Source organism: Camelus ferus, chromosome 3 (genome assembly GCF_009834535.1).
Source record: "Camelus ferus isolate YT-003-E chromosome 3, BCGSAC_Cfer_1.0, whole genome shotgun sequence".
Taxonomy (NCBI): Eukaryota; Metazoa; Chordata; class Mammalia; order Artiodactyla; family Camelidae; genus Camelus; species Camelus ferus.
Window position 1 is genome coordinate 6,424,151 of NC_045698.1, and position 22,037 is coordinate 6,446,187.

Sequence of the window (22,037 nt, forward strand, 5' to 3'; positions counted from 1 at the left end):
GCATGTGCTTTCACTGCGTATAGGAGAGGTGGCACATAAGCCAGGGAGCCAGACACGGGCCAGGGATGCCAGGCTCTTGAGTTTGCATTTTATTCTGAATGTGAAGGAACCCCTTATATGTTTTTACAGCACGAACTTTTGACCTAATCTGATGTTTGTTACTGAAGGACCACTCGGGAATCAATGTGGAAGCCGACGGAGACAGGAGCAGTTCAGGAGATGGGCAAGGAAACTGCTTCCATAATCCGCCGCTCCTCTGTAAGAAGGAAGAACAAATCTGACTCCATGTTGGATCTGTTCCTCTGGCTCTGAGCCTGTGCTGTGTTTCCGGTGCTGAGTCGTGCTGGTTCTGCACCGTTTGTAAAAGAATGTTGCCTAGAGCCGGAAATATACAGGAGAGTCCATTCTCAAGGCTCTGACCTTTAAGAGTATTAATTCATTAATACTTTAAGAGTATTAACACTTTTCCATTCATATAAAGGTAAAAAGCTGCAGAATAAAAAGTAACATTTATCTTGTTGGAAGTTCACAGGGACACCATGACTGACCTATGTAGACAGTTGCAAGAACAAAGGATTCCAACACCAAGAAGTTTGCAACAACCAACCACATGCCCTCCCCTTTTTAGGATAAAGGGAGCCTGAATTCCGACTTAAGGGAAGATGGTTCTCCAGGACATTAGTCCGCCATCTTCTCAGTCTTTCTGAATAAAGTCGTTATTCCCTGCCTCAGCCCCTCATCTCCCAGTGTATCAGCCTGTTGCGCGGCGAGCAGAACGCGTTTGGACTCAGTAGCACCTCCTTTCCTGCCTGGACCACAGTGGGAGGTGTGAAAGGGCAAAGCCGGACTCTAGCAAATGCACAGAACGCAGTGACTGACCAGCCAACTGGACCTAGAAGACGCTGCGTGAAGCTACGAATGGTTTGACTCACACGTTGCCCCAAAGCAGGAAGATCTGGATTTAACGGCACAGCAGTGCTCTTTTCGACCAATGGAACCCCTGTCTCCATGAAATGTTGAGCAACCATCAATCAGCCAGGGGCATGGCCAAGCTGTGAATGTGAAATTAGCTAAAATATTTGAGTTTGCTTTCTAAACGTAAAGTGAAATATCAAAGGTAGCTAATTTTGCCAACACGGCTAACAATAATAGTAACAAATTAGCGTTGGCTGCTCATCTGAAGATACTTTCACTGAGGTTAAAAAAATAAAAGACTGAATGAAAGTTCGAAGTTAACTATCAGAAAAATTAAGAATTGAGTGTAAACTGAAGTGTAAATTGGGGAACTGGGAAAGGCACACCAGATGGGGAGGCCTATTTTGTTCTGTTTTGTTTTTATAACTGGGGGAAGGGCAGGAGAGTTCTAAAGAGAAAGAACAAAACAAGACTTCAAAAAAGCACATCGTTATCCCTTCCCAGGCTCAGGGAGCACTTGGAAGACACAGAGGAGGGCAGGAGGGGCTCGGGGAAACCACAGCCTTAGAAAGCAGAGGGGCCCGAGTCTGCAGAGACAGGATCAAGACGAGGATGGAAACACCAGACCTGACTGCGTCGGAGGGGACTCCGGAAAGACATCACGGGGAACACAGGGCCAAGAGGGCTCTCAATGGCATGAACAGACAAAACAGACACCACAGTGACATTGTAATAAAGGAGAGAGGGAGGAAGGTCTAGTTCAGTGGTAGAGCACTTGCTTAGCACGCACTAGGTCCTGGGTTCAATCCCCAGAACCATCATAAAAAAAAAAAAAAAGGAAAGAAAACTGCAAACAGTGGAGAGAGATGGGGATTTGGTTGGCTTTTTGTTGCTGCTTTTCGAACCCTTTCAAGAATGAGTCAAAATGTAAAAACTGTTTTGTTGCTTTCTTTAAAGCAGGAGACTGACACAAGGCAGACATGCACTCGAGGCAGGCACTTCGCTGTGAACTTGGTCAAGGGCAAGCTATCGCAAGAGCGTCACCCCCACTGAAAGACGTGATCTGCTGGCTGTGTTCCACAGACCCGTGAAGGAAAGCAAGGGCTAATCAGCTACAGGAAGAGAAGCAGTCAAGATAACAAAGGTGGTGTTTGTCTTAACCTCCCAGAAGAGAGACGAAGTGAAACTAGAACCTGTGGGCTGGTGACCTTCCTGAAGGCCCATCACGAGCATGAACTAGAGGGAGGCTCAGGGAAGGTGAGGAGCAGGAGGCTGAAGTGGGGCAGGAGGCGGCACAGATCCAACTGGGAATCAAAAAACAAATCTTGGAAAAAAGTAAATGCAGGAGAAGACGATACTATTTCAATTAGAATAGAGAATTAAAGAGTATGTTCTGGTAATCAGGGCCCCGTCAGAATACACTCCACTCTGAGAGGGCAGGGCTGTCGGTGGGGGGTGGGAGTTATGTGTGCCCATGGGCCCCTCGATCGGCTCCCCCTAGCTGAGTGCGTGTGTCGGGAAGGACCCAGGAGAAGGTCAGGAAACAGGACAACCGGACACGGAGGCCCGTGCAGTCTTTCTCTAAGAGGATGAGGGCAGACCCACGAAAGCCGCAGGGGCTGATGACAAACTGGGCCTGAAGAGGGTAATGTTCTAGGTAAGCCCCGTTTGCAAGGTTGGAGGGAACAGGGAGGAGGGGAAGGGGGTCTGTCTCATCCTCGGTGAGGCTGGAAGAGGTCTGCTCACCACTGTGCCCAGCAGGAGGAACCACTGGAGGCAGGGTCCCGTTTCTGTGTTTCTTCCTAACTGTCCAAAACTGAACTCATTCGCCCAACAGTCTGGGTGAGCTCAGCTCAGCCCCTTCCTGGTTCACCCCCACGAAAATCCCCTTAAGTTTGATTCACAAACTGCTTCAACTGATTCTGCCTAAAAGCAGACTGGGTGTGAACCCTAAAAATAAACGCATTAAGAATAACAACTTTTTTTTTTTTTTTTGGATGAGCAATTGAGGCGAGCAAACCAGGATGTAAAAACAGGGAAATGGAAGAAAGCAAGGTACTTCGCTTTTGAGCAGAAGATAAATTTAGGAATCAGAGTCAAAATCAAGAACAATAGGGAACAAATAAACCTAATTACCTCCCCTCCAAGAAAAAAAAATTAAAACAAACAAACAAATAAATAAAAGTTCAAAAAAGTAAACTACAATAGTTAGACCAAAAAAAAGAGAAAAGATAGGAAAAGTCTGAGTTGGCAGGCCTTGAAATACGGAGTCTCCTCGTGATGGTGACCCCAAGATCCAAATTCTCCTGTAGGAAATCGCCAGTCATCACTTTGTCAGTCTCTGCTACAGACGCAGCCTTTGCACAGGTTATGTGAACTTGCTAACAGCACGGCTTGGACCAGCTGTTTTAAAATACAGTTACTAGGGGAGGTTATACAGCTCAGTGGTAGGGTTGCCTGCTCAGCACGCACAAGGTCCTGGGTTCAATCCCCAGAACCTCTATTAAAGACAAACCTAATTCCTTCCCCCCTCAAAAATGGAAAAAATAGAAAAAAAAACTAAAAAAGTTAAAAAATTAAAATATAATGCAGAAGTCCTTTTAGGGGGTTCAATTATAGGTTTATCTTTTAAATCAGCTTATCTAAATGTCCAGGATAAGAATCTCACCTTTTTTTTATCCCAATTCTATACCTTGAAGATGGTTTAAGGGGATTGAATGGATGCTGGTTTTCCAAGAAGTCACTGCACATGTTTCCAAAGCTACCTGCTGTCTGCCTCCCCTCGGCTTCTGCTGCCAGTAATGAGACTCTCGACAATAATACGTGAACGTTCAAACAACACACTTGTGCCTGCGGTCCCGCAGGTGGGTCAGCCAGTCCTTGGCTTTGCAGCGAGTCCTGCTTGGATTAATGGCCAAGATGCACAGTGGCCGACTCCCCTCAAGAGCTTTCAGGTGAGACGGACCAACGTTCGCTTGATCTCAAGGACAGAAGTCCTCGGCCCCAGCAGGGAAAACACGTGTTTTAGGACCATTTTCTTTATGAATTAACTGGTTTTTACTCTATAGCATTTCATCACTTTTTTTTTTCCCTCCAAACAGGTGTTCTGCTGGAAGAAGGGCTGGAAGTGTGTAGAAGGATGACCTGTAAACAGGTGGGAAGCCTCGACGACACCCCGCTAATCACCAGCCCAGCAACGCGGGGGTAGCGGGGGCTGATGGCTTTACGTTAATCACAGCACCTCCACTGAACGCAGTGTCTTTCCCTTAATGATGCATTACCTGGTGAGCCCCCAAATGCAGAAGAGCAATTTATAGTCACTGTATGTGCCTTTCAGGCTGAATGTACACAACCGAAGTCATGATTGCCAGGGGGATCTGGAAAAACCATACCACCTAATCAGATGTAAATATATATATAAGCACATCTATAAGACATCTATATATATATATATATATATATGTGCATACACATTACAGAAATGTTTGGATATAGAGACAAGCCACTGTAACCGTGTTTAGACATACAAATATGTTGACATAGGTGTATCTATTTATAAATATATACATATACACATATATGCATGTAAATATATATGAATGGCTATAAGGTAGGATATTAATAAATTAAAATATACTATATATATATTTATTTACATAATGAGACTATTTTCAACTGAGCTGACTCCATGGGAAGCTTGTTCGGGAACATCAATTTTAAAACCCCAAATTCGGTGTGTGTGTAATGTGCACAGTTCTTAGTTATCTAATCTCACAGAATCCTCAATTTTTGGAGCAATTATACAGGATAAAGGCATTTCTGTAGTGTGCCATATAGGCACTGATTAAGTCATAGGTTCCCAAATATTGGCACATTGGATGAAAATGTTGTTTCACTCCCTAGATCACCAGGTTCCCAGGCGGGATGGTGTCATGTTTCTCTACTCGGAATCACGCGGCGTCTCCCTGTTTACTAGCGGAACTTGGCGACCTGGGGAGCAGGAAGAACAACACACAGAGCTCTGAATTCTAATCACAACTCTCCCACCAACTAGCAAAATAATTCTAGGAACTTGGTGTTAAAAATACCGAAATGAGATCACAAACAAGAGTCTTCTGAAAATTACAAAGTATAATATATGTATCAAGGAGACCTTTCACTCCCTTAACAATCAGTTGTGTTTTCTTTGTAAAGTTCCTAAAGGTCATGGTAGGAAGGGCTTTGTTTGAGACAGAATAACCCCAAGCAGACAAGGCACTTTTGTTAGATTACAAGAGAATCGCCTATTTAGGTTTAAAATAACATTTGTGTAAAACACATTGAAATAGTTTTAGAAGCCAATTTCTATTGCAGTGTTTCAAAAATTGCAGAACACAACAGATTTGATTATAAAACTTTTTTTGGATCCATAAATCACACAGATTTTCCCCTCCATTTCTCATAGATGGAATGTCTAAGCCATTGCAGGCAAAGTCATCCCCTTTCTCCAAAGGAGCTAGAAATTGTAGGTGAAACAGAACTCAGAGCTCACCAAGAACTGGCAGTCTCAGTCCTCTCTACTCTTCTAAACAGGCCTGAATCAAAGATCTGGCTATGCTTTCTTGACCCCAATTCCCTAAGTGGTAATTTTAATGGACTACACCAAAAAATGTCGCTGTCAGTCCCAGCAAAATGGGGAAACATGAGGCAATGCGCCGTCTCTCTCCTCCCCTGCTTGGCAGCCCCCTGAGGAATGTTCTCCCTGAGCAGTGAGTGGGCGCAGGCGGTACCCCCACCCCTGCGGGCCCAGCCCCTCATCCACGCTCTGCATTCTTGGCTCCGCAGTAAAATGCACTCTGTGGAGCAGCACAGACCACTTTGCTGAGGGTAGGAAAAAGATGAGTTCAGCCAAAATGGCTGGCATTTTTCTCATGTTTTAGATGTCATATTTTGCATGATACTTTCTATTTCAGGGAGAAGGGCAACTTTCTCATTCTGTGTATAAGTTTCCATGTGACTACCATGCCGACAAAAATATAAAATAATTGAACTCTTTTTTTAAACTTGGGGCTACTAAGAATATCTGAATCCACTCCCCCAAATTGATGTTACATCTTAGTCAAAATTGACTGTATGGAAATGTTTTCTGATTCAGCCCCTGAAACTGTCAGAAAAGGGAAATCAGGGTTGCATGACTTCTGAACATGGGGGCTAGCGCATGGGCAGGGCTAGCTGGAGCTGGCTCCTCCGGTTCACAGGGGCTTTTATTTCCCTCCCTTCTGAGTCCAAAGAGATGGGCTCAGGTCTCTACCGTGCCTGGTGCCACTTTAAGAAGGCAACAGAGATGCTAAATAAGAGAAGGGAAAGATAAAGAATATGAAAAAGAATATATATATTGTATATATATGCTGAATCACTGTGCTATACACCAGAAATTAACACACCATTGTAAATCGACTGTACTTCAATATAAATAAAAAGAGAGAGACAGGAACTAGTGAAAGAGAATGAAGAGCCTTGGAGGTCCCTCTGCTCCCGCTGCCCCTGGACCAGCCCTGCAGCGCTGCTTAGGCTGATGCCTTTGTGAACTGATCACATCATTTTGTGCACATGAACTTCATCACACATGGTCTGGCTACAAAACTGAATTCTATTTCGACTAAGCATGGGTTCTTCCAAACCGTATGTGAGTTCATCCATGCACTTCTGGCAACCTAGAAGAACATGCGATTTCTCTTTCTCGCAGGGTTGGAAATTCATCTTCATCTGTCTTTATATATTCATCTTAAAAAAATCCCATTCACAAATGCAGTTTGAATCAATTTATAATTCCTGAGGTTTGCCACTATGCTTAGTCCAATCAAACCAGAAACACGAGGAACTTTAAGGTATGATTTTCCTTGACAATGTTTGCTGTGTTCATTTTCTGTGTTTCAGGAGAACTCAAGTATAATAATGATCTGTCCCTTCTGTGAATCAAATATATATTCTTAACGAGCATGAAAGATGGCCTTTCCTCTGTGTTCTCTGGGTTTATCTGCTCAATTTCTAAGCACCAAACACACCAATGAGAACAGCTTAAGGCAAAATATGGCCCAATTTTGATTCAGCAGCAGCAACTTTTCACCCCAAGCAGTGATGATCTACTCGTAAAAGGCTATCATACAGATTGTTTTAAAATTATAGACTCAGAGACTACTTTTTTTAATTAAAGTATCATCAGTTTATGATGTTGTGTCAATTTCTGGTGTACAGCATAGACTCATAGACCATTAGCAGGAGATACCTTGGCTGGATTAAGTAATCAGATGCTTTCCTTTAATACACAAGGAGATTGGAGTCCACAGAGAGGAAGGGGATTAACTGTTAAATTGTTGAAAAGTCCATGAAATGAATAAATAAGCGTGATCTAGACGAAATATGAAAGTACCCTTAGGGAGAGCAAATTTCAGAAGAGACAACGTAAAGTCACCACTACCTTTAGCCTCTTGGGAATTCAAGCCAGGATTCTCAACCAAGTCACTGCCTGGCAGTGTCTGGAAACATTTTGGTTATTATTTTGGTTGTCATGACTGGGTGAGGGGAGTTACTGGCATCCAGCAGGCAGAGGCCAAGCACATGCTAAACATCCCACAAGGAATGGGACAGACTCCACCAGAAGGAGCAATCCTGCCCCAGACGTCCCAGGAGGGAGGGCAGCACCACTGGTTCGCTCACTCCTTAGGAGAGTGGAGTTAAACTTCCCACCACAGGCTGTGTCCTGGGCTCAACAAGAACCCATCTGGCCCAGCTCCTAGTTCAGGGGTAGGGGCTGGATAATTAAAGTGCAGCCAGACTGGGAAATACAGATGGCTACTGAGAATGGATGTGGTGTGGGGTGGGACAAGTCAGGCCAGAATCCCTGAGGAGAGAGGACACGTGAGGCAGGGATGCTGGTGAGGGAGGCAGCGTGGAGGGATGAGAAGGCAGGTGGGGAAGGGCTAGGTGGGGGCCTACGAAGGAGGAGGAGGCCCAGGACTACCAACTACACACGTTCTGAGACAGGCCTCAAGACAGCCAGGTGTCAACAAAGATTCTTCCCAGAACTGAGGAGTGTGGCTTACTGGTGCGTTCACAGGCACAGAAGGAAGGAGGAGAAGAAGGAAGATCCAAAGTCCCAGAAGGAAGATGAAGATGAGAAGAGAAAGGAGAAAGCACCAGGCAGAAAGCATGGACGGAATGAGGACCTCAGACAGTGCCCAGGGACCCTGGGAGGCGCCAGTGTTGCCAGATAGAGGGGACAGTGGCAGCACTAGAACCAGAGAGGCCAACGCTTCCCATCAGTGGCTCCTGCCAGAGGAAAGAAGGAAACGTGTTTTTTGCCACCCCCACCCCTAGGAAGAGCTGCTTCCCCACGTCTCACCCCTCGGTACAGGCAGTCTTACTCGAAGACCTCCAGGGGCTCCAAGCACGAGGAACACAAGCGCAGGACACACGTGTCGTATCAAACATGTAAGCGTCACAGGAGGCGAGGAAAACCCGATAGGAAGCACTTTTTCAAAAGTTTGCAATTTATACCAATTCAGTAAGGTTACAGAAGTAAATAAATGTATGACGTACTTACTGACTAATTTTGGGGGGGTATTTTAAGAGAGAATATTCTGATTCTTTGTAACCCAGTGCTACCTTTAAATCTTCTTGTGTCTCTGATGATTTATCTCAGAGGCACTTCCTAAGGTCAAATATTTTTCAATAAATAGCCTTTATCAATTTTGCCTTTTTTTTTTTTTAATGTCTCCAAGGGTTTCCCTGGCTAAGATCACATTTCCTTGCTTCTCCACTTCCTTCTTTATAGTTCTCTATACTCAATTTTGGGAAACTCAGTGACTAAGTTTGCCAAGATCTGCCTCCATGTCTCACTCTCAGAATGATTGAGTTAAAAGACAGAGAAAAGGCAGTGAAAATAAAGCATGTAACAGTCTTGCACAAACACAGACGGTGTGAGGATCTTTTACGAGCACCCTCTCCCTTTGCCACGTTTTTCCCCAAGCTCCTGGCCTTGGGACCACCCTGGACAGCAAGGCTCTTTGCTGTTCTCTGTGCCTCTGCTTCCTTGGAATCCAAAGTGTGATTCACACTGGAAAGGCCCCCGTTCCAATAAAGGAAGACGATCACTAACAGAATGAACCCTAACGAGCTTCTGTACAGGCTGCAGAAGAAGAACTTCCTTGAGATGATCCAGCGTGATTTTTCTCAGAAACATAGGCTTCCACAGGAAAAGGGCACAGGCCTCTTATTCAACCAACCGACTGTGGGAAAATCGGCCTGCAATGTGCACAGTTGCTCAGGAAGTGCATTGCCGACCTTAGCTATAATCTGCTCTTTCCTTAGGAACTTGGGGATGCAGATCTTCATATGGAGAAAGAGAGAGGCCCTATTTTAAAAATACGTTAAGATAAATTATTCAAAAAAATCTCAAATCACCCATATTTTTCTAAATGATATTGTAACCAATTAATTTCATATTTCTAATGTGCTTTTTAATTAATTTTTTAAAGTTTGGAATCACTTTTTTTTTTGTTTATTTCAGAGTAAATTTCGTATCTTATTCCAATGATCGAGAGTACAAACTAAAGCCACTCATATGCTCTGAATCCTTTTTGGAAACTGATTGTTGTTAATCTTACTTTAATGATAAAACCTTGAGAATTTACCATGCACATATTTTCAGTCTTGCTTTTTGTTTTGTTTTCCGTTTCCATGACATTGTAATCAGGAATAGCCTTCATACTAAAATAGTCTCTCCACAGTCCTTCAAAACGGTGATGACCACTCACAATGTCACCCTCCTTACCTTGGACTTGCCTTTGCTGTAACAGGCCTTCTTGGTGGTTTCATCGCACTCCCACTCCACAGCCTGCAGGGAATACCAAAATGACAGCAACTGTCAGGGCTTTGACTGAGTAAAAGGGAAAAAATAACAAAGCATTTGTAAACGACCTTCAACCACGTGGGCACACCACAGCACCGACATTTTCATACTAATATAGAATTTACACCAAATACATGAAATTCAGTCATATGGGCTTATATTTACAATGGAAGCATTTTAGAGGAATTCATCCCCTAAGTATTTTCATTTATGCAATAATAATGTGATATTTAAAATGAGTCACTGCAAGAGAGGCACGCGCAGCGAGCTGGTGACGTTGCATTGTTTACAGAAGCAGTTGCTTCCGTGAAATCACAGAATAGATTCACAGGATGCTTAAAAGAGAAGCCTTGAAACAAAATGATCGAAATCCTCATTTAAACCCGGATATCTTATTTTAATAGTCTGTCATTTAGCAATATTCGTAGATAATGAAGCAGGGATGGTTTTGCATATCCTTACTCCCAAAACGCATCTATAAATGATGAACAGTCAATAAAATAAACAGCTCATGCAAAGAGCCCGTCTACTCCTCCCTCCCAAGGCCGGTCATTTCCATACTGTTACTAGCTCTACCTAAACACTCAGAGTCACGGCTTCTACATTTTTTTTTTCTCAAACTTCCCAAATAAAACCCACGCTGATCAGTTTGATATGCGTTCTTTCACATCTGACGTGAACTCACAAATGGGCCTGTGATTAGGTAAGACAACAGACAGCACTTACTTCACAGGAAGAAATGATGCCTGCAAACAGTGGCCAATATGCTGAGATTGTGAGTCATATTTTGAACAGATTTAACATCTGGGAAATGTATCTTTTCTATTATTTTATAGAATGTGGACTTTTATAGGGCAAAAATGATCTCTCCATTCTGTCCACCTGTTACTATAATTATGTCTTGTCTTATTATTAGAGTTAGATTTCTGAAAAATTCAGGACTTCTGAAGAACCAGTTAAATCATTATCAGAAAAAAATTTAAGCAAGGGACAATTTGCTGTTAATTTGGACTAATGTTACATAATAAACTAAATTAAGCCAAAAAATGCTAATGTCAATTATTATAGAAGACAATAACAGCTTTACTCTCCCTTCTAAAACTAAGGGTTTTTTTTTAATTCTCAGAAACTGAGGCAAATAAGAAAGTCATGTTAACACTCTTATCTAACATCTACTGTTCTCCAAAGAATGTTACATAACAGAGTTTAAAACCTAAAACAAAACATCTTGCATAACTTATTTCACTTGTTAAATATGAGTCTGTAAGAAAAGTATTCTACAGAGAACCACTCCAGTGTCTTTCAAACAGAAACAATACTGTGACTGTTTTCTCTTGTGCAGACTTAGAGATTTTCATCAGTGTCAACATCTGATAAGAGAGTCTGTTAATTCTTCTCGTGATGTTTTGCTGTTCATAATGTTTAATGGCAACAATAAGGTTACAGCTAATCAGCATCAAAGGCAAACAAATGACTTGAATTCCCTACTAAAATGACAGATGCTTTTATGAGGAGTGATGACACCTCCGAGGAAGAGATGAGAGCTTTGCATAATTATATGTCCCCACGAAGCACAGATAAAACCAGTGCTTGGCTGTTACTCTGAAGCGGCGCCTTCCTTTCACAGATCTCTGTGTAAAAGCTCATTCTGTGGTTTTCATTTAAATAAAGATAGCCATGCCTTTGCCCTGACTTAAATTCAAAACAGAATTGAACATTGGGGGGCATGTGTCTTTTTGAATTAAAGTTCCTTCTGGATATATACCCAGGAGTGGGACTGCTGGGTCGTAGGGTAAGTTTATTTTTAGTTTTTTGAGGACTATCCATACTGTTTTCCATAATGGCTGCACCAAACCACATTCCCACCAGCAGTGCAGGAGGGTTCCCTTTTCTCCACGTGTATTGTCTATGGACTTCTGAATGACAGCCATTCTGACTGGTATGGGGTCATACCTCACTGTAGTTTTGATTTGCATTTCTCTGATTAACACAAAATTGTAAACTGACTATACCTCAATTAAAAAAAAAGAAAATAAATAAAACATCTCACAAAGCTAAAAAAAAAAAAAACATAACAGATACACCATGGTACACTCTTTAGCAAAGCAGACCCCATTATAACTTGGATTTTGTTATTATCAGGAGGAGTTAGTGTTACATTATCACTTTGTGCTGTATAATTACTAGGAAAACTATACAGTAAAATGTTTTAGATAAAGAGGCATTCCTAATGGCTCTCATTGGTCTAGTGGTTTTGTTAAAAGTTAAATAGTAATTCTCTCTTCAGTAAATTTAAGACTCCAAGGAGTAGAGTTAGTGCCAGGGTTACAAGAAGAGTAGTTTTCAAATGCCATCAGATTGTTCAAATCCTTCTGCTGAAATGGCAAACAATCACCTTCCCCAATCTGCTTAATGTCAAAGTAGCCTTTGCATTTTCAAGATAAACATTGGCCAAGGATTGGAAGAAAAAAAAAAAAAAAAACAGAAGGAAAATGTGAGACTCTTCAAAAATATTTCATCACTTTGTCCGATGTACCAAGAAAGAGCAACTGCTCACACCGGTTTATTCGACCACAGAGTTTTCTGAAGACAGTTATTTCAAGTAGCAGAGTTACTTTCCTGAGGCATTTTTATTGCAGTATCACCGATTTTCCAATAATATTCAAATCCAGACTTAATTAAAGACCACGAGTGTAGAGCTGTTCTGTTGGCTCACTTCCAACCTCACGAGAAGACAGGAGGAAGGGAAATTATATTAAGAATGAAACTGAACCACCGATTGTAGGGCTGAGCACAGGACTGGGAATCACAGCATTTGAAAAAGAATGGAGATGGACATGTGTCTTTCACAGACTGGCCTGAAGTTGGGTGTTCCAGATTAATCCCCTCGTGTCTCTCTGTTCACTCAGCGAACCAGACTTCGCCTATTGGATCACTTGGCAGAAATGGAAAAAAAAAAAACGTCACTGGAGAGAAATATGAATATCAGTGGACACTCTCCGGTACCAGATCTTATTTCTCAAAGTTACTCAGTTATTTTGTCTGAAATCAGATTATGTTTTAACCTGGTCATAACTTTTCTTTATTCCAACTGATTTGTTCTAATCAATTAAACTCCTTTAATCAAGCCTTCTCGTTCTATTCTCAGTGGAGATTCTTTGTTATTCTTTCATGGATCATAATTTTGGAACAAATCTCACTACTGATTTATGAAGCCATCTTTCTGGCTGATTCCTTTCAAGGCCCTTTTCTACCTGCTCTAACCTATCTCTGCGGCAGTCAAACAAATGGTAGGGCTTTCCACCGTCTATGTTTCAGACCTCACTACGACACTCATGATCCTATTTCCTGAGTCTCTGCTTTTTTTTTAATCTTTCGTTTTTGTCATCCTTTGTCCTTTTCTACTGCACGAAAGCCCAGTAGAGAAAAGGAATCTTAATTCTCTACTTCATTCTGTATTTAGTCTTCATTATATCTTTCAGCCGGAGACATGGAGCAGCAATATTGTGGTTCCTTGGATTTTCAAAAGCTCTGTACAGTAGGCAATGAGTTTGAAACGTCTATATTTTAAAGACACAAAGATTCCTGTCTGTGGTACAGTTTTTTTTTTTTTGTCTGTAAATAGTTAGAAATCACATCTGTGCTATTCAACAACTTACAGAAGTGCTGCTTTACGAACACGCATTCATCCTTCTCTCTTCCATTTAATAAATATTCACTAAATACCCACCAAGTGCAAGACATGGATAGATAATGAGTGACGGGGAAAAACACACATACAGATAATATTTGCACACATCAGATACTAGTTTACAATAAAACATAAGTGACTTCCATCAGCCCAGACAACCTCATGCTACATCTGAGGAAGCATCAGTGGTGTTATGGTAGCCGCGTTCATCTCAGAATCCAGGGATACACTGCAACTTACAACACCATCAACTTTCAGGAAGTGACAGAGCTACAGACAGACCTAAAGGGAAATAGAGTAGGTTTACAGAAAATCACTTTGTACCCACAGACACCCTAGGCGATGTACAGAAGCACCTGTGGTTTCATGACACAGCACACCTCCCTGCCACGCACACACGCGCCCAGGTTCTGATAAACAGAGCTCTGATCTCAGGAGTAAATCAGACGCGAGAATGAAAAAAAAAAAAAAAAAAAAAAACCACTGGCTCTTTTTACGGACAAGTTACATACATATAATCCACGGTTCTCAGAAGTATATAAACAAAGCTGTGGATTATCACATTCTGCAGCGAGAGAAGCTAATTAGACAGGGACCAGCAAAGGCAGCTACTTTTCATAAAAATGAAGAGAACAACATTCAAGGCAGATGGGCCAGCACTCTTTCAGCAGATGGCTTTGCTAATTAGATCCTGGCAAAAGATAACATTAAAAAAAAAAAAACTGGTTTAATTACACTGTGCCAAAAATTAACAACCACCTGAGGGCTTTTCTTTATATGTCTGCATTCATATTCTCATGTCATGGATTTCTGTGAAATGCTCGAGAATGTTAAATTGTCATGGCGATGATAAGCAAATTGCCAGGGAACGGGAGACTGTGTTCAAAAGAGAAGCGAAAGGCAAACGAGTCGGAGTTTGAAACGACTGTGATTTTCATGTGACTTGAATGAACAAGACACAAAGGGGTAAACGGCTGAGTCACTTTGGAAGGATTTGTCCAACCTTCCTGTCGGCCTTGACTCCTTACTAGATATTAGGTGCCCTTATTCACTTAATAGTAGTTTCCAGGACACTTGAATCTGCGGTCGTGGCGAAAACAGGCAAGTCCCTGTCATTCTAACTGGTGGCCTCCAACTCAGGGAATTCGAAGGGGACGCTAGCCATATCTTCTAACTACTGTTTTTTGATGCTTACGAATCTGTACTCATCCAACATCAGAGACACACCTTAACCTTAGAGAGTCCCATGAAAACGTGTTATTACCATTTTTTAAACCCTTATATGAAAGCCCAAGATTTTCTTCCACGAAATAAAAATATTAAAACCAAACTTCCTTCAATTGCTGCCCAGTGGAGCTGTTCATTGGGCCTTCTGTTTTATAATTGGCCTTTTTAAATTGAGGGCTGGGTTTTTATATAATTGAGCAGACAGTGTATTAGATTCCGAGGCTGCTGTAACAAAGCACCGCAAACTGGGTGGCTTTAAGAAATATACATTTATTTTCACAGTCCCCAGGGCTAGAAATCCGAAATCAGTCGAGCTGATTCCTTCCGGAGTTCCCATGGGAGAATCCCTTCTCTGCTTGTCTCTGGGACTCTGGTGGCCGCTGGCATCCCCTGGCGTTCCTTGGCTTGGAGGCGCATCAGCCCAGCCCTTGCCTCTGCGTCACCTGCTCTGCTCCCTGTGTGTCTCTGTTTGGCCAAATGTCCCTCTTCTTACAAAAACGCTGGTCTTTGAATTAGGGCCCATTCTGTCCAGTAAAACCTTATCTTCACTAATTACATCTGCAAAGATTGTGTTTCCAAATAAGGTCACATTCTGAGAATCTAGGTGGACGTGAATTTGGGAGGGACACCATTCAACACAGTACAGACAGCCAGACATCGTGACACAACGAGTTCTGAGACTGACAACTGACCGCACACTAATGAGGGTCATTGCTCAACCACAAATTAGTTGCCAAATCTTAGGCAAAACACTGACAAATTATAACAATTTATAAAACTTTTGTGATGTGGCAACCACGGAGCGAGGCACTTTCTATACAAGTATCTCCTGTAAGTCTCTCTGTGATTTTATGTGGAAAGCACCATGACTGTAATGTTCTGGATGAGGACACAAAACAGTAAGCAAGGCACCAAGATTCAGATTCGGTAACTTGGATGGAAGCCTGGGGTCTCAGCCACTCTCCCTTCACTGAAATTGTCAAAGGAAGTGACCTTCATGACGGATTGTCATGGTTCCTGTGTTTTTCTCTCCTATGATTGAGAAAAATGCACACCTCAAGCCCAGAAATGTGTGCACATCTAAGTTCAGAGCTGTTGACATTCAGTAAATACTAATTAATCATAAAAGCCATCGATTCCCCTGTCATGGAATGTATTCATTTCTAAAGCCTCTGCACCTGTTCATGGTCCTAGTATTGATTTTAAATGGGACATGATTCACCGCATGAAACTCTGTAGTTAACGACTGTACAGCCAGGGTATGGCTTAAAAGTCTTAGGCTGATTTTGCAGAATTACACATCTTGAATCCCAGAAAACAGCCTGCTCAAGCCACAGATGTGGAGATACCACCCCTCCTCTGCTACAGCCCTCCAGGGGCCCGTCCTTCACCTGGAGCAGAAGCCAAAGCCATCTGGAATGTTCTGCCACATCCAGTCACTTACTCCTCTCTGTCTGATGTCCTAGGAACCCTCACCCTCACACCATGTCCAGCTCCTCAGCAATGCAGACTTGATCCCTGTGGCTTGTGCACCTGCTGGTTCCATTTTCTGGAACATCACCTGGCTGGGACCTGTGCCTCCTAAGGTCTTTGCTTAAGCATTACCTTCTCACTGGGACCCACATAGCCACGCCTATAAGAGAGCAACTGGCCTCCCCACTCCCCACAGGAAGGCGATGTCCATCTGTCCTCTTGGTTCACTTCTAGGTCCCCAGCACCTAGAACCACGCTTCACACTCAGCAAGAACTCTGTTGTTCAACAGTACACTTGCTGATGAATGAATGGCTGTGATGTACTCTCTACCTGCAGTCCCAGAACTGGGTCCAGGGGCCCAGATGAAGCTCCCCCATATGGAAGGGGCAGGTGAGTCTCTGGAGCCCTCGAGCTGCTTGGGCAGGATGACCACATACTGAATTTCTGCAGCCAACGTCCCTCCAGGGTTCCTCTTCCAAACACTTTAGGGGCTCCATAAAGGGGGCAGGATGAACGAAAGCATGAATGTTCCCACTTTCTGAGCAGTAGGCTCATTTCTTTAGGTGAATTCTTATGCATAATCTCAGGTAAAAGAAGGCAAAAGTGATATTTACTAGATTCCTGTTATAACTGTAATGCAAGATTGTAGCATGAAATCATTAGGAAAGTATGAGGCGAAGTGACTGCCGAGTCACGGCGCCGTCAGCACCCAGTCATGTCTGTATTCTGTTTCAGTTGCTTACTTTTGAAATTATACTGATTTATACAAATTAAGTAGTAATAAATGAGGTCACCTTTGAATCTCAGTTAATTTGGGTAAAATCTGAAATGACAGCAGACAATTGATTCCATGCTGTACAATAAACCAGGTAAGCCAGGTAATGTTACAGTAAAAGTTATTTCACTGAGGGTTGTCAATGCCTTAAAATTTTATAGACAGCATACCTTGATGTCAACAATCTTTAAATAACAGAATTAAAAGATAAGTAATGCATAAAATCCCTTAGCACTGCTAGAATTCAGGCGTTCCAGGAAACATATTTGGTTCTAAGAAACCAAGCATCATTGATAAGCAATTTAAAGCTTGGAATTGAACCTAAGGATGGAGAAAAACAAAGTAACAGAAAATGAGTTCTAATAACTGTACTCCTGAACATGAATGAGCCCCACTAGGTCATTTTGTGAAAAAAGTGCATTAGGAAGAAGGCCAATATCAAAGGACATTATAATAGCTAGGCTAATATTTAGAATTATGATTGTCAGACACTGAGGCACCAAACAACTTGCTCCGCTTCAAAAATGTTGCCATCGATGAAATTGTTGCTGGAAGGTAAGGCGAGTGAGAACAGCTGCTCCTGGTTTCAAAGAAATTATTTTCATGGATCCAGTGGGATTGGTTTAGAAAAATGGTGTATGGTCTAATTTGTGAGCCTAAATGTAGGGGAAAATCTAATTACTAGAGAAGTGACTATTTTTATATATAAATTTGCTCAAGTATTTATATATAAATAACCCAATTCAAAACCAGTCAAGCATGGGATACAAGTGTTGACATCAGAGTGGACTGACTTCTCAAGGACCAGCTCCCTAATTGACTATTTCCCAAATGTGTTTGGTCAGGAAACTATTGCTACTAATGCCCTATTTTCAAACATACAATTATTTCCTCCATCACAGATGATGCAATTCAAACACCACAATATCTGTGATGTTCAACAGGAACTGTGATGTTCGCTAGAAACTAAGTAGATACATCACAACCAAATTAAAATTAGACAGTTAGCCGAGGTGACGTTTATTCTGCAGATGTAGAGAAGTACCTGGAAAGGAATAAGCTGATTATGTAAAGTCATGAAAAATAGAAGACCAAGCTGAGTTTTTAAACACTATTTGAGAACTTTACAGGACAATGACAAGAGGTCTTGCAAAATAAAAATAAAAACAAAAAAACAGAGAGAGCAGCATATTGGCATGAGATGCTCTGTAGGACCTCAACCGACTAGAAGGATAAACACCTTCGAATGATGAACACTGTCTTGGGGATTTCTTCACAAGGCTAAGCTTGTAGTATGGCTTTGACCAAGGCGTTCTTACACAGAGCAGTTGACTACTGGCCATCACAGTCTAGATCTGCTGGGAAAAGTGAAGAGACAATTCTGGCCCTAGTACAAGAGTGAGACTCCCAGCCATGTGGCAAGACTCCTTTTAGGAGTACAGTTAAAGGGTTCAAAAGGGACTGAATCTCACAAGTAATATAAGGACCAAGGTTTTCATTTTGAGCCAACATGAGACAGAAGTAGGAAAAAGACCCCAGCAGCCACAGCACAAATGAGAATAAAGATGTGGAAACCCTGTAATTCTTTGTTTGGTTAAGAGTCTTATTTATTGCTGTTAAAAAATATTTTTGTGTTTTCAAGAGAACTATCCGATCTGAGATTGTGTGTGTTAGGTTTCCCCTGCTTGAAGCATAGGGTCACCTATACTGGGCTCATCAGCTTGGGTTCTATTCTTGTACATTCTGGCTCAATCCTAATGAAGACATTCTAAATGAACTGTCATCTTAATAGTTAATATAAATGTACATACATGAATGTTTGGTTTTAGCTTTTCCATCAATATTTTTCTCTGAAACTAGCTTCATGAAAACAAACAGTATGTTGTAGCTGATTCCTTTTCTCCACAGTTCTGAGTTAGAATGCATGTACTAGGTTCAAAAGTACTTACAAAGCCCAAATTATGGATGCTTACTGGGGAATTATTTTACACTCACTGGGCCACTCAGAATTTATTTATTATTCATGTTATAAATACTTGCTTCCTGAGATGCATCCTACCACTACAAAGACTGACTTTATTTCAACTTCAGAACATATTGATCTATTTGCCAGCCCTCAAAATATATGGAAACCCCTTTTTATGAGGCTTATTCAACATTATTTCCATAAATTTTCATTTGTAGCTGAGAGAAGCAAACATTACGATTTGTTTTCTGGTATATATTTGAGCAGTTGCACTTCTCTGTTATTTTACATAAAATGTGTAAGAGGATGATATACTTTTGTTCAAGAAACATTATTTATGATATCACCGCAATGTTCAAGGAGAACTTAATGAACACTATTGATATATTCATTTCCCTGTTAATATCCAACATAATCATAACTTTACAGCCACCTGCTTGAACTTATTAAATCAAACAAATAAGTCAGCATTAAACAGCAATTTGTGATTTCACCATTAATTTCTTCAAGAATTTGTCTCTCTTCTATGGGACAATCAGTTTGCTTATGTGCTGGGGGAATATTACCATGACTATTACCATTGTCTTTGATGAGAAAGAGCTTTATCAAGTAAATAAGTCCAAAAGTGTTTCAACTATGAGGATAAGAACTAGTGATTTTTTGATATATGCAATGTCTAAGATATTTTGATTGCAAATGGATATTTCTGTTGTAATTTTACAATTAATTGAGATGAGCATCACTCAGTTCCCTCTTATCATCCATTCTTAGTAGGTCTCAATTAGCCAGAGTTGGCAATTGATGCCATGTGTTACAACTTTACCCAGTTTTGTGTGAAGGAATTTGATTTTGATCTCTATGGCTCTGAGTATCATTAGAAAAAGAAATTGGTGTGTGTCTAGGGGTGGGACATTGTGGTAGAGTGAATAATGGCCTTTTTTTCTTTTCCTAAGAACATAAATTTAAGGCCCACAAACCAATCCCGGGCAAAGGAGGAGGGCTTGGCCATGCCCCCAGGAAGCTGGAGCCAATCAGGTGGGGTAACTAAGGGAGGGCGGCTAGGACTCTCAGGTTATTGGTCAAGCCCTTTATAGTGTTCATACTAGTCAGATGAAGGAGCTGCCCATTCTCTATGCTGAAGCAGAGGGCTACTACCCAATCCTGGAGCTTGGCTGTGATCTGTCAGGAATGGAGCCAATACCTGGCAAGCAAAAGATATCCACATCCTATTACCGGAACCTATGAATGCTACCTTGTATGACAAAAAAAGACTTGGCAGATGTGATTAAATTAAGGATCCTGAGACGGGAGAGATTATCCTGTATTATTCAGGCAGGTCCCAAATACAATCAAATGTTTCCTTATGTGGGAGACAGAGGGAGATTTGACACATAGGGAGGAACAGGAAATGTGACCAAGAAGCAGAGATTGGAGGCACGTGGACACCAGAATCTAGAGGGACAGAATCCCCCCGAGAACCTCCAGAGAGAGTGTGGCCCAGGAGACACCTTGATTTTAACTCCATAAAAATCATTTTGGACTCTTGACCTCTAGAACCAGAAGAGAATAAATTTCTATTGCTCTAAGTCACCCAGTTTGGGTGAATTTGTTACAGCAGCCAGAGAAAATGAATACAGACATAATTACACATGAATTACATGTATGCACAAGCCCACACAAATGGTTTCAACATCATCAGGTGGATAAATTCACCTCTCTGTTTCTGCCAGACATCTGAGCTGGTCCCTGTAAATATGGAAGATGCAGCCTCTGCTACACTAGAGCTGCCGGGGGGTGTACTCACTGTGGTCTGGGGAGCACCGGAGGGGAACACCTTGTCCAGGTGTGGTCCAGGGATGAATCAAGGCAAGGTTCCCAGGGCAGCCAGGCTTCAACTAAATTGTAAAGGAACTAACAGTGGAGGGGTGGGTGTCCACCAAAAGGGAAGGAATCAGCCACTCCCAAGGCCTGGAAAGGGAGGAAAGTGTGTCTGCCTGAGGAACTGAGTCACTGGGCAGGGAATGGAGAGGGATGTAGACTTCTGGGTGGCACACAGCTCAGGACAGGCCTCATGAACCACGCCAAGGAGTTCATTTTTTTTTTTTCATGAACTGCAAAAAGCCATGGATAAGATGTTAAGTAAGATGTTGGCATGGTGAGAGATCAGTCACTGAGAGTGATCGCTCGAGGGGGAGGATAAGGCCTGGAAAGGAGAGTGGTGGGTGAACAGGAGACTGGTAACAGGCACTTCCAGAAGCAGCAGGCAGGCGCCGAGGGCCCGGAATAAGCGGGGACAACAGGCTGAAGACGAAGGCAGGACTGACCAGTCACCTAGGAGTGGGAAGAGCAGTGCGTAAAAAGTGGGTTTGTGGCAGAGAGATGCCCACACGCCTGGCCTGACAGCTGGTGGATGTAGACGGCTCCAGTCTTTCTAATCTATTCTACGAAACTCTTTCCACCCGCTCCCCTGGCAAGGGTTTGGACCAAGCCCTCTGCACAATTCTCGACTGTCTTCTTTCTACTCTAGAAATAACTCCAGTGTTAGAAAAATAAAACTACTTTCACAATTCTGTTTGAAGAAAAATATAATGGGACAGTGAAACTACTTTCAAAATAGCAAAAGAATTGACCAACAAAAAAAATTCATAGGATGTTTTGATCATCATCCTTTTGAATCAAATATACCTTCATTCATTGGTAATAAATTCTGGTTTTTCAAAACCAACTAGAAAAAAACTAAACAGAACAAAAGAACAACAACCAAAGAAGCGAAGCATACTAATCACATGCAAGATATCACTAACATTATAGGAATCTGCAGGAGGTCAGTAAAGGAACTTCTTTTTCAGAGTCTTACAATAATGGCTTATGTGCTTGGAATCCTGCATCTTAAGTTAAGCGAATGAGATGATATAAAAGAAATATGACACCAACAGGAAATGAAAAATGAGGGAAAACTTATACTCCTTGACTTGTAAGTCATTTAGAAAAGATCAGGAAGTTGAAGTTTTTAAGCGAAAGAAATAAGAAAAACTGAATAGTAAAAAATGAAGCTTTTCATATCTGTTAGGCACATTTCTCTTAGATTTTCACATATGT

The 22,037-nt window shown here is 41.8% G+C and overlaps 1 protein-coding gene across 3 annotated transcripts in view; it reads right to left on the reverse strand.

Annotated features, from left to right (window-relative positions):
- SEMA5A (semaphorin 5A) overlaps positions 1–22,037 on the reverse strand; it is a 444,249-nt gene that overhangs the window by 157,409 nt on the left and 264,803 nt on the right. For all 3 annotated transcript variants that reach the window (XM_032469911.1, XM_032469912.1, XM_032469908.1), the window contains one exon: positions 9,728–9,790. In XM_032469911.1, the coding sequence (XP_032325802.1) occupies positions 9,728–9,790 (63 nt within the window). The remainder of the gene's footprint in view (positions 1–9,727; positions 9,791–22,037) is intronic.